A 13,681-nucleotide genomic window follows, 5' to 3' on the forward strand; every position below is an offset into this window, starting at 1 on the left:
AAATTCTAACTGAGTTAGGGCTAAAAGACATAACGTGCAGGATTTTAAAACATTAAGTACAAAACTTGTTAATGGTAGCGCCAAAGGACACCGAATGAAAAACTGTGTAAACATAAATGACAAAACTTGTAATTTACTCAAATAACAATAAGCTTCTTTCTATTAATCTGCATAACTGCCCAAAAAAAAAAAAGAAACAAACATGGACACCAAATTATCTGATAGAGGTTTTTCAAATTCCCGCCACTATTAGAAGAATGAGTTCAAACAGTAATATTCAAGTACGTGTTAGATGATTTTGCCGTCGCCATGCAATTTTTATAGACAGATTACACTAAAGATACTATCTTGCAGATAGAATTTATCTTGAATGGGCCTCGATTGTAAAAAGCTTATCGTATTCACAAAACATCAAGATGAAAGAATTCAAAACACGTCATAAGTAAGCAAGAAAGGATGTCGAGAGGGCGACTAGTGTCTTATATGCTCGATGACACATTATACAAGGCCCAAATGTATATTTTGAGCAAATAGTAGTGTTTATTTGTTAAAACGTCATCATACATGTGTAGAAAAAATCTTCATTAGTGGCGACTACATTAAGATTAAGATTGTCTTTTAAATCACACACTACCTCTCCACCTTGATAGCAATCTATCAGAAAGAACATATTCTGGCTATATGATTTTAGTCCCTCACATCTAAGTTCAAGGGTTTCGAGTCGTGGGTTTCACTGGAATCAGTCTCTCTATTCTTACGAGATAGAGGTAAGGTTGTCTATATCTTACTCTCCTAGACCCTACCTTAGTTTAGCTATTGGTGGGATTTACTGAGTATGATGATAATGATAAAAAATGACATCTAAGTCCAAGGGTCTTAGTGTAATTAGTTTGTATTATGTTTTAGGATTAGGATCAAATACAAAGGCGCCTTAAAATAAAAAGTGTACAAAGGCTCCTAAAAATAAACCCACTACAAAAAAAAAAAAAAAAAAAAACCCTAAACACCCACCACCACCCAAAAACCTAAACCCCCTACCCCCATCACCCACCAATTTTTTTTTTTGCCGGGGGGGGGGGGTTTAGGTTTTTGGGTGGTGGTGGGTGTTTAGGTTTTGGATGGTTGTGTAGTGGGTTTCGTTTTAAGTTATTGGACCCTTGTCACTCTATAAAGCTTCTTACACTTCTTACAATTAGAAGTCTTTATAAAATAACTTAACCATTAGACTATAAGGTATGGGGATCGTCCCCAGTTTGTTCTGGTTTGGCGCCGAGCCAAACACCGCGCCGCCGCCCTCCGGCTTCGTCCTGGACGTCCTCTTCTGGACGTTGGAGACGCTCCACATGAAGACAAAAACCTTGCCTCCCCCTCTCTTACACACCTATAGATACAATATATGTCATATATATTTTAGGTCCATCCTCCCATTTTCATACCTCCATCCTCTTTGCTCCGTTCACACACCCATCCTACGTGGCGGATCATCTTGCAAAGAAGGACTATCATCATACCGCATAGCCTTATGTTTTATTATACATTTGTAGCCTGTAAAGTCTAGGGGCTACATGTGTCAACCTAAAACTTGGTAATTAACAAATAGACTTCTCAGTAGACTCAACCCAATCCATTTGCCGGCCATATGAGGGTATTCTGGTCAATTCAACATTGGACCCACCATCCTACACCTACTCATCTTCTTCACCCAAACCCACCTGCATTCACCATCTATCATCCCCACACCACCTGGAACCGAACAACCCCACCTGATTCGCCTTTCGCGAATAAAACATGCTCAGATCAGAAAAGCGGTTGTCGAAATCCAGGAAAACCGACCGAATTCTGCGACGGAGAAGACACCGCCAGCCCGAATTCATGTTTCTTCAAAATTGGATTTTGATTTGTTTGTTGTGCGTGTGAAATTGGGATTTTATAAGCCTTTAAGGAATTAAATAAACACTTTTTTTACTCGAATAAAGTAAACACTTGCTTGATTAACGAGATCCAAACTTTGAGCGAGGGAATTTGAAGCTGAATCGATGCTAATTTGGTGATCCAAATTATATATAAATGATCTTGATGTTCATGATGATGATGATGTGTTGAACCTGCTGATAAATCTGACTTCTTAATCACTCGATGTAAGTAAGATTGTTTTCTGGTCAATTGTGTGTAGTTGTTAATGTGGGCTGGTAATGATGGTGGTGGTTGGAGTGGAAGGAGAAGAGGTGAGGTGGGAGGTGGGGTGGGGATGATGGATGGTGAATGCAAGTGGGTTCAAGTGAAGAAGATGAGTTGAGTAGGCACATGAGTTGAGTTAACTGAGAAATCTAATAGTCGTTAGTGATAAGGATCACCTGAGTGCAAAAATTGCAACTACTAAGACCAACTTTGTAATTATTGAAGCCTGGGACCAAGTCTGTAATATCAGCAAACCATAAGAACCAACCAGACATTTAACTCGTAAAATTTTCTAAAAAAATATACTATTCATCCATTTGTTATGATTAAGTTTTAATAAAGGTAAATGAGCTCAACCAAATCACTAAAACTGTAGAATGAATACATGACAATGATATATATACAAGTCTGTAACTAACTCTCATGTAATTAACTAACTCAATATACTCTAGTACTCTAATATCTGCAATCTGAAGCGTAGTGGAAACATACCGAACATGTAAAATCCCCATAACACCACTTCTGCCACAACCCTAATCACCCCCAAAATCGAACCCTAATTGGAACAGGCTTGATTAGGGCAATTTTGTTCTGTAATACAGTGGAGGTGGTGTGAAGGTTTCAGCGTTGTGCGGGGGATGGAGGATCGATGGTAACGGAGGTGGTGTGAAGGTTTCAGCGGTGTGGGGTGAAATGGTTGTGGTGGTCGGACGGTATATAGAGACAAAGAAAGGGGGTGATGTTTCGTAGTGAAGGTTCAGGAGATGATGTTGTTTGAGTGGATGTGGTTGTTTAGCTTAGCAATGCAGGTGATGATGGTCATTGTAGACAGGGGTGCGGTGGTTAACGACGTTGGAGGTGTATGGCGGTGAAGGTGGAAGGTGGTTGTGGAGGTGTTGAAGGGTGATGAAGTTTGGTGATGGTGGTGCTTAATGGTGGCGTGTGTGGTGGTTAACAATGGTGGGAGGGAAGTGATTGAAGTTTAGTCGGATTTAAAGTTGAAGGTGTGGCAGTGGCTGGTGTGGTGGTGCTCGCTAATGGTAGATGGGGGTGGTGTGCTCGGTAATGGTGGCTAGGGATGGCGGCCAACAGTGGCTGGGGGTGGTGGCTAATGGGGGTGGTGGTATTTTGTTTTGGGATTTTTTTTAATTAAAATAAAATTAGACATAAAATGATCATTATACCGATCATTTAAATGAGGAAAAAGACAAAGGTAGTGGTTAACAAAAAATTATAACCCAGATTGCCATTTGGATGGAAATGACAACAAAAATAAAACCTCAGAGACCAGATACAAAAAGTTCCATTTTTTTTTTTACAGAAGTGACAAAAGTGACCTAAACCTAAGGACGAGATCTTGGCATTGTACTCAAATATATATTATAGACCTGACATATAAAAGGACAATCAATCATTCAACTCCTAAAGGACACCTGACTAGTTTGATCCATGGCTATAATTTCTAAAAAAATTGACCCATGACTATAGTTTCACGGCAATCACCACCACCACCACCACCACCACTGCCACTACCAATGCCTTTTCCGGTTCCATCATGCAATGAAAAGGATACCAAATAGGTTTCCGGTTCAATCAGTCTGATCAGGCAGTCCAGTTTTAGAAACATCGCTTTCAACCTGCAAACTGAAAAGATTGACACCGACCGTTGTGCATTCAATCTACCAAAAATCATAAAAAAAAAAAGAAACAATAAAAACAACTTACAAGAACCAGAATCAGATTCAAAAGTAGTCGATGAAATAAACGTCACAAGTAAGATAAACAGTTTCTTGAGGTATAGCAAGAAAGGTCATGTACAAATACATCAAATATCCACCATTACTACTAATTCAGTAACACAATCCACGAAACAAACAAAACAAGTACTTCATATCATAATTTTCTTCCCCTTTTCAATCCTATCTGAAGAAAGAAATTACCGTCGTAGATACAGATGCCTTTTCAGCTATCGTTTCTCCTTTTACATTGGCGTGTTCTTCCACGCGCGTCAATCAGTGGTCATTGGCTGGCTCATGCAGCACCTGAAACGGGCCTTGCGAACCGTGGTCATAATCTCGGTTTCAGCATGTTCAAGCATTCTGACAACCTCAGTGAAGGGAGGCCTGACATCGGGATTTCCGTCCCAGCAACGTGTCATTATTTCACCGAGAACTGGAAGGCAGTCATTTGGGATGGTGGGTCGAACACCTTTGTTGACAACAGCAAACGCAGCCTGGACAGCTGTCATGTTCTGGAATGGAAGCATCCCGGTGATGAGTTCCCACAGCACAATTCCGAAGCTGTAAACATCCACCTTCTGTGTGTAGGGCCTATGCTGGATCATTTCCCTGCAACAGCAAACAAAAAAAATAAGGCCGTACACAAAGTGTTGAAAATAACCATATAGCCTACAAAGTGAAGTAAACTTACGGAGCCATCCAGCGATACGTCCCAGTCTCAGGTGTCATTCCTTCGGTCTGCACCTCAATTCGAGCAACACCAAAGTCAGCAATCTTAATCGATTTATCAGCAGATATTAGAAGATTATCCGACTTCAAATCCCGGTGAATTAACCCAAGTCTATGCACATATTCCATTCCCCTCGCAACATCAAGCGCCTGCTTAACTGCCAATTTCAAGGGCACCGATCTGTTCTGTCTCTTCGTCAAAAACTGCCTAACAGAACCCCCTTTAGCATATTCGGTAACAATACACCATACCATCGGCTTTCGACATGCACCAATAAACCGAACTATATTCGGATGCTTTAACGTTGCAAGCATCATAACCTCTTGTTGAAATTGTTGCTCCATGAGGTGCGCCCTCTCTAAGTCATTCTCCGGTTTTTCCAAAAGCTTAATAGCAACATCCACACCATTGTAAGTACCTTTATACAGCTTCCCGAACGCACCTTGTGCGAAAGCGGGTCCCATACAAAGTTCCCGCAGATCGATGGTCCACTCATCGAAATTTTCGAGCCCCTCTGTCGGGAAACGAGCATCTAATAGAGCTTGAGCTAGAGCATCATCACTTAAACCTTGAGAGACTCGTACTTTACTCACGCTCTGTGCATCGAAGTAACTATTTTTTACGCGCTTCAGACCTTGGTGATTTAAGATGCGAGTGTGTGAGTCGTTATTAGACCCGACACTGCTATTGTCTAGAGACATAGCAACTGACCCGCCACCGTTGCTCATCTGCAAACTGTTGAAGCTGTCGATAGACATATTGGAACCCTCGCCGAGTTTATGGTAGAATACTTGTGACAGATCAACGAAGTTATCGTTCCCGTTATTCATACCCACCATACCTTGAAACTTTGGACCCTCCAACATTTTTCTCGTATAAGTTAGAACTACGTTCAAACACTCCTTAATGCGTCATCGCAAGTAAACCGTCAAACCCAAACGCCTCAACCGAAATACCTGCATCAAAAGCACTCCAAACATTCAGATCTTTTACAATAAATCACGTGCCCTTTTACAATACAGACGCACTAATTTGTTCTGCTATAAAATCTTTAATGAAACAAAAATTACGTCTTCCACAACAAACAACACATCATTTGTGAATCAAGTAACCAACTTACAAAAAAATGATACATGTAAGATCCGGCCCCTCGTACCACCAATATTGTCCGCTTTGTCCCCAATGGGTTGCCCCGGTGGAGACTAATGTGGAGTTTTCATGTGCCCAAAACGCATTGGTGATTTAAGAGGCGGGACATTCCTTATAAACCAAGAATCTCTCCTGACCACGGTCGATGTGGGATTTGACGAGGGTGTTACAATGCTCTGTATTGTTATAATACCCATCTTAAAAAAGGATACCCATAACGTCTATGTCAGCTTTTTTTGTAATATTCAATTAAAAAACAACTCGCTTTCTAGATGATCCTTTTCTAGATGATCCTTCTGAAGAAGGCGATTCTAACAATCTTTCTAGTTACTTTATTCTCTATTTCTATTTAATAGCGTCGTAAGGAAAAGGGTTTTATTTCCACCAAGCTAAAATAATATCTCCATTCAAACCCTAATTATCATTTATTCATTTTTAACTAACCCTAACCCTTAATCCCCAAAATAATAATCAATATCCACACAAGTGCATCACTACATTAACCAACTCCAAACATCACTAAATCCCCTAATTAAATATAACTTAATTCATATTTCACCCCCAAATAAAAACTAAAAATACCCATTAAAATCTTTAAACTTTACAAGTTAAACAAACAAGCAATCAATCATTCTAGTAAACTTATAAAGATGTAATCTTTAAGTCCCAATTAAACAGTACTAAATCCCCAAATTGAATACAACTGAAATCATATTTCACCCCAAATACAAACTAAAAATACCCTTTAAAATCTGTAAACTTAACAAGTTAAACAAACAAACAATCAATCAATCATTCAAATAAACTTATAAAGCTGTAAGCTTCAAGTCCAAATTGAGCAGTGATCCATGAACACAAAAGTATAATTACTAAAAAGAGGAAAACAAAAGAACTTACAGATGATCAAGAGGGTTTGTTTTCATCTTGCTTAAAGATTGCAACTTTGATTACGGAAGTGTAAGAAGATGATTGTGGAAACGAATTAGAGATCGAATTTGGTCATTGGGATAGTTCTTGTTGTCGCGTTCGACACGTCGAGGGGTAGAGAGAGAGAGAAAGTAGAGAGAGAGAGAACATGAGTGTTGAAAGAAAAGCAAGAACTGGTCTTCAACGAGTTTTGTCATTTTCTTTTAATATTTTATGTTTTTTGTTTTTATTTTTAGAAAAAAGAACATGTGACTAAAAAATCTTATAAATTTTAGGCTACTTTCATTCGAGATTTTAGTGATTTAGTGGGGCTGGAGGTTTAATGTGGTGGTAGTCTTTTTCACTAGTGAAATCGATCCGGATACGAGATTTTTTTGATTGAGGGTGAAATTGGTCCGGATACAAGATTTTGTTGTTACTAAGCCCGTTGATGAGGTGGGTATCGTACGTGTAGAACCGGTTCGTGTGACGTGAATTGGAATTAGGCCATTGATGAGGCAAGAGGAGAGATAATTTTTTGTATTAGACCATCCGTAGTGGTTAATGCTCTCTAAGGGGTATTTCTGTCATATCAATATAATAGCATCTCTTCAAAAAAATGTGTAACTGTTAACGCCTTTTAATACCATTTTAATCATTAATTTCTAATATTTTTTCTCCTCCGTTAGCATTATACTAAAAACGTCACTCCTTCTTCATGCTCTTATAACGTCCAGGGGCGGTGTTGAGGGCGTTATCAAGCTCATTAACATCCCTGTAGTGCCCATTAATGTGCTTGTTTTGAAGATGATGATGTAAGATTAAATATTTATTTATAGGGTAAATTACACTTTTCGTCTTTTATGTTTCTACCGGATAGCCTTTAGCTTCAATAATTACAGTCACAATCCTTTATTTGCATTACACCTTTCGTCCTTTAACACTAACCAGATTAAAATTTTAAGTTAAGTCTCGTCATGTGACTTGCACATGAGGGTAGATCAGTAATTTTACTCTTTTAACACCACCACATCATACTTTTTAAACCTCAGTTCCTGATCACCAAACAACAACCCAGAATCCTTCCCCTCATCAACAAAACTCTTCTCAATTTCACTAAAATCCAACCCTTTATAATCCTTCTCAACCCCATGAACATGTATAAACTGAACAACCAACTGATTCTCAATCCCAATGGGAATTCTTAACGAAGGAACAAGAAGCACCTTATAAGCACTCCAAATCAAATAAGCCATATCAGCAAGCAAAACCTTTTGAGATTTAACTCTACAATGGACAACAGGCAACAGATGAAACTCACCTTTGGGTAACACACCATCACCGGACAACGCCGGTCCATAGTCCACCGGTCCAACACCCAAATCAATCCACAAGTAGCGGTTTTTCTCGGTCCAGATGCTTCTAGAACATTTGGTAACACCAAGAGACGAGTTGGTTTCAGTGTATCGATATGCATAGGGTTTTGATTGCGAGTTTAAATTTAAGAAATAGATGTAAACTCCATGAAAAGGGGTTTTTCTTTTTCGTAATCCTGTTTAATGATTGTATCGATTTGAGAATAAGAGATTGAGATTAGATTGGATCTAAGGGGTGCTGGGGTGGATGCGATTTGGGATTTGATGGCATTGAAGAAGGTGGAGGAGAGAGAAGATGAGGAGAGACGGTGGGTGTAGAGGAAAGGGGTGGTGTGGTGTGGCAAATCTAGTGGTGGTGATGGTGATGGTATACGTCGTGGCAGTGGCTGGAGTAATGGCTGGGGTAGTGGTGGTGGTGAGACGTTAGGTTATAGGGGTTTTAAAGAGAGAGAAGAAACTGGGTTGTGTGTGATTGTGAAAATGAAAGAAATAAAAAGATATTTTATATATAATAGTAAAATTACTAATATACCCTCATGTGCATAGTGCATAGCACATACCATAATTAACTGAAAATTTTAACCTGGTTTATGCTAAAGGATCTAGGGTGTAATAGGTTTTCCAAATAAAGGACTGTGACTGTAATTATTGAAGTTAAAGATCATCCATTGCAATCCGATACAAACATAAAGGACGAAAAGTGTAATTTACCCTTATTTATATGTATTTAATCTAGTAGTCATCATTATTATTTATATAATATGGATCAAAATATATTAAAACCTATAATATAATTAGTTGGTAATTGTTGATGGACCATATTACCCTTATTAACTAATTGGGTTTCCGCTTTGGTGTATATAAGGAGATTACTAGAGAGGGATTAGGGTTAGACTCTCATAACATCAACACTAAAACTGTCCCCTCCTCTCTCTCCATTACTACGAGTTCTTCAACCCTAAAGAACCTGGAACTGCCATCAATAACTTACATCCTAAAGGGGAACCAGAACATCATGACAACTATGTCGAACACAATGGTTGCGTCTCTAACTGGATTCTCCGTTGGCCTGTTTGCTGTATCAGGTATTATTTACATGTTTTCCATTATGTTTAAAAAAGAACTAATCAACATGTGGCATTAGAGCATATGTTGATAAATCAGTTTTTTCTTTTTTTTTTGTTTCCATAAATCTGGAATCAAAAATCTGGAAAACAAAACTTTATGAAAACCTGATAAAACTCAAGAACATGAAATTCAGTTAAAGCTTAATGTTCAAGTTACGGATGTTTAATATATTTATTGTTCGAGTATAATAAGAAGCTATGTTAATTATGCCTTAAAAACATGAACGTCTCATTTCTAGCCAAAGCTGATTAAATTCATTCATGTCCAGCACACTTAACAAGTACATAATGTCACATCCCAACCGATGACGGAAACATCGGTATGAGACAAAAACGAGATTGCAAGAGACTTCATAACACTATGTGACAATAATAATTAAATTCAAATTTCATTTCAAAACTAGATTGTCATACAAGATTCAAATAAAAAGAACAGCATTGTCTCAAAAACAAACATAACATCAAAATAGATAAATTAATCTAGGTGTGTATCTAAGTCCACCTAAATCTTGTTTCATCTTGTAACATCATCTCATCAATCAACCTGCAACATGTATTAAAATAGAGGCGAGTATACAAGTTTTTGTTACGTAGCATAATATAGAATAAAATAGTTTAAATGCTCATATCCAACATGAATCATAATAAGCAAGTTTACTAGCAGGTCGAAACGGTGTACTTATACGTTCAAACCTAAGTTTCCAACGCATTAAAATAGCCTATCCCAAATAGAGTAACGGGAGGTTAACATGTTTAACATAACAATACCCCAAGTTTCGTGGGCGGTGCGTTAATCCTATAGCACTATAATTGTTAAGGTAGGCTAGCAAAGTTAATGAAGCATATAATCGACACAAATAGTTTACATTAGCATACAAGTATAAACAACCATCATATAGTTTCATGTTAAGCATGGATAGAGTTTAAAATAGTTTCATGTGATGTGTAATTTAGTATGGCAAACATGTTGCACCCAAAAGTGATAACAAGGAAAACGGGATCGAGTATACTCACGGTTTTGCAAGCTTTCCTACTTGATAATCCCGCGAGATTTGGTTGTTTGGTCAAAGGGGAGCACCTTGTCCTTCTACACGAAGAAACATAGGTGTGAGTATTAAATGATTTAACAGAAGATCATAGATTCGGAATTTAAAGTGTATGAAAAGTAACATAAGTGAAAGTAATCATCTTGTACACGTAACACTTGTTCTTGACACTATTGAAACTCAAAGGAGTTGGTGTGTTTTCATGGATTCAAATACCCATTAGAATCGTAACAAGTGTATGGTCATAGATGATGTAACATATTCTTGACAAGTAACTACTAAGTTATCATCAAGGTCTGGTTACTTAGGTATATATATATATATATATATATATATATATATGGTTCATATGGATAATATAGGAGTATTATATAAATATTACAAAGTCCTATAGGTCAAGCATGAGGTAGAGGGATGAATCCCCCATTTAGGAACCTCTTGTGTATCATGCAAATCATGCATGAGGTAGGAAGAACAAAGCTCCCATTTAGGTACCTCCATTGTTCACCACTACACTTGTTGTCAAAAACTACAAGGAGGGTCATGAACTTACAAGTATTAATGAAATAATAACATCTAATCTATGGAAAAACATCAAGTAGTGAGTGGATTTCTATGAAGGATAGCCCAAGCTAGTCCAACTATCACACATTCATCAAGATTCAAGCTTGAACACTACTTGTGGGCAAAACCCTAACTAAAACAGAATGTTTGTGAGGTTTTAACCTCTGATTTAACATGTATCACCTTTGTTTTTAAGCCCAACTAACCATTCAATTGATTATGAGCATTAGGACATAGGTTTGAGATGAGATAAACTCAAGTTTAGCTAAGTTTAACAAAGTTCAAGTGAAAACAGAAAATAATAGTCCACTTTGGAGCCTTTTTGGTGACATTCCATAGCTTGATTTTCCATGGAGAACCTGTGGAAATGTTCCTAAGGTTGTTCCAAGCAAGTGGGAAAAAGAATGGATGAAAAAGACTAAGTATTGAGTGAGTTATGCTCACTTGAAGAACTTGTGATGAATCTGTCCAAGTTCCGATTTCCAGCAGCTTTTGAGAGAGATTTGAGAATGTTTTGGACAAGTTACAAAGTGGAAAATGCTTGGAGAATGATGGGTTCTTATAGGGAAATGTTTAGGGTTGAAGTTGGTGTGTATTAAATGCACAAAACAAGTTTAAAACTCAAAATAAACACAAAACAACGCCAAAATGCGATCTGATCAAGCTTCTGCGGGCTGGGCCGCTCTCGCGAGCCGCGTAAATCTGAGTCCAGGTGGCTCGCGAGCCGCCACTCGCACCAAGGGGGGTAAAGTTTGATTTTTGGTCCGTTTTGGTCCCTTAACTTTCATATATTGTTGTTTTAAGTTGTAATTAGGGTATTTTAGGTACAAGAAGCATATATAAGGGTATGTGCCAAAAGTTTTATTTACATAAATATATAAAAACTTATGCTATTAAAAGGAGGCATCATGGGTAAATTGACCAATGAAAATATGAGGTATTTTGGGCAAGCGTAGGAAGCGTTTAATAATTAAATTATAAAAATACATTATATTTGAACCTACTCTGTTTTTAATGAAACTTGGTTCAAAATGTAGATAAAATTATTCTCGTCTTAATGGCATGTTCATTATTTTATAAAACGTCATATTTTAGAAGTTATAAGCGCCAAATAAAGTGAAGCATTTGAATTAATCATAATAATAAAATAATAATAAATTTAACATTTGAGATTTGTGAATCTTGTGTGTACGTGTCAATTAAAAAGGAATAAAATAATAATTAAAATTGAAAAAAAAAACTCTACAATTGAAATGGTGGTACGTGTCTTTCAAAGAAAGAAAAGAAATGATAACTCACAATTGAATTGTATACGTGTAGGATAGAAATGAATTTCTTCCTTTGATTGATTAATGTACAAGTAAACATTTTCTATAAATAAGAACCATCAGTCACCATTTTCATTCCTTCGAAGATCCTTTCTTTCGCCACTCTCTTCACATACATACATACACACACACACACACACACACACACACACACACACACACACACATATATATATATATATATATATATATATATATATATTTCAATAATTTCCCATAATAATAATAATGCCCTGCCCCGTTTTAAGTGTTTTAACCCCTGATCACTGATACCCTTTTTTCGATTGATCTGGAGCCCCATAACGCATGTCAAGGCTCTGCCCGACTAAGTTCGTTGGGGTTCTGTCTCGTGACGTAGGGATAAAGTTGAACTGGGTTATTATATTTAAGGCAAGTGCAAATATATAAATATATATATATATATATATATTTATTAAATAGCTCAGGAGTTATACCCAAGATTATACCAGGAGGCTTTCTAGTTGAACCCCAAAACTCGGGGGGGGGGGTATTCCCTAATTGATATTATCAACACAGTTCGCTGTAGAAATTGAATTTTATCGAACCGTCGACTCACCCAGGCTACAAACAGACGTGGCTACCCTATGCTAGAAGGGGTCCCCTCGCGCCACGCGAGGGAGACGTTTTTTCAGTATAAATAGAGGGGTGTGGCACTTGAAGTTTGGCGTTGGTTCGACGTAAAAACTCGTTTCCTACATTGAGATATCATCTGTTTACTTCAAAACACACACAACACGAAATTCTGCCACGATAACAGGGTAATAACGCGATCACTGCTACGATTTAATGTCCGATCGATAAAAACCAATCCGATGGATGTTTAAGTGCTGCCCGTATTCGGGCTATATTTTGTCATTCGTCGTGAAGGTTTTGATCTCGTGAGTTGTCGTAAAAGTTGTATTAAGTTACTGACCTAGTTTTCGTGTGCATTGTTATTTGAATTAGGTTAACCAGGTTAAAATCGGTAGGCTAAACGCTGCCCGTCTAAATCTGCAATGTGAGTCCATTCTCTTTTCTCACAGTTTGTGAGTCATTCTCTTTTTATCAAATTGTTTCCAAAACCCTATTTATTTCAAAGTTATAATTACAGGGATTAAGTCTTTGTAATCTTCAATTACTGCCGGTATGTGGGGTTTTGTATACATTACTTGATACCCGTCACCATTGGACAACGGGTTAGCCAATGGGTGATCTGACCATAGTCACAGAAACGAGTCGAGTGACAAATACCAATTTGGGGTAATTGGTTGATATGTAAACATTGTAATCGCTCTTAATACTGTGAATTATAACAAATATGTTTTTGTACAAAAATGAAAGAACTCACCAGTATTTCCTGCTGACCAAATGTTTTTAAAACGTGTTTCAGGTGATTACGGTAGATTGGAATAAGAGTTGTGACACGACACCAAACGGCTTAAAGAAGTGGCTTATTTTATCAAATGAATTAAATGTTATTTTTATATATTCGGGTTTATCCCATATTAAAGCTACCTTTGTAAACATGGGTTTTATCC

At 37.5% G+C, this 13,681-nt stretch overlaps 1 protein-coding gene across 1 annotated transcript; it reads right to left on the bottom strand.

The window, feature by feature from the left end:
* Nucleotides 1-3,899: 3,899 nt before the first annotated feature.
* Nucleotides 3,900-6,920, bottom strand: LOC110878930 (serine/threonine-protein kinase STY13). The gene is made up of 3 exons (XM_022127326.2): nt 6,694-6,920; nt 4,609-5,603; nt 3,900-4,526 (listed from the first exon to the last, which is right to left on the bottom strand). The coding sequence occupies exons 2-3, from the start codon at nt 5,511-5,513 to the stop codon at nt 4,187-4,189; spliced, it is 1,245 nt and encodes a 414-aa protein (XP_021983018.1). The 5' UTR covers nt 5,514-5,603; nt 6,694-6,920; the 3' UTR covers nt 3,900-4,186.
* Between the last annotated feature and the right edge of the window lie 6,761 nt (nt 6,921-13,681).

The sequence above is a fragment of the Helianthus annuus genome, chromosome 6, assembly GCF_002127325.2.
Source record: "Helianthus annuus cultivar XRQ/B chromosome 6, HanXRQr2.0-SUNRISE, whole genome shotgun sequence".
In the NCBI taxonomy this organism is placed as follows: Eukaryota; Viridiplantae; Streptophyta; class Magnoliopsida; order Asterales; family Asteraceae; genus Helianthus; species Helianthus annuus.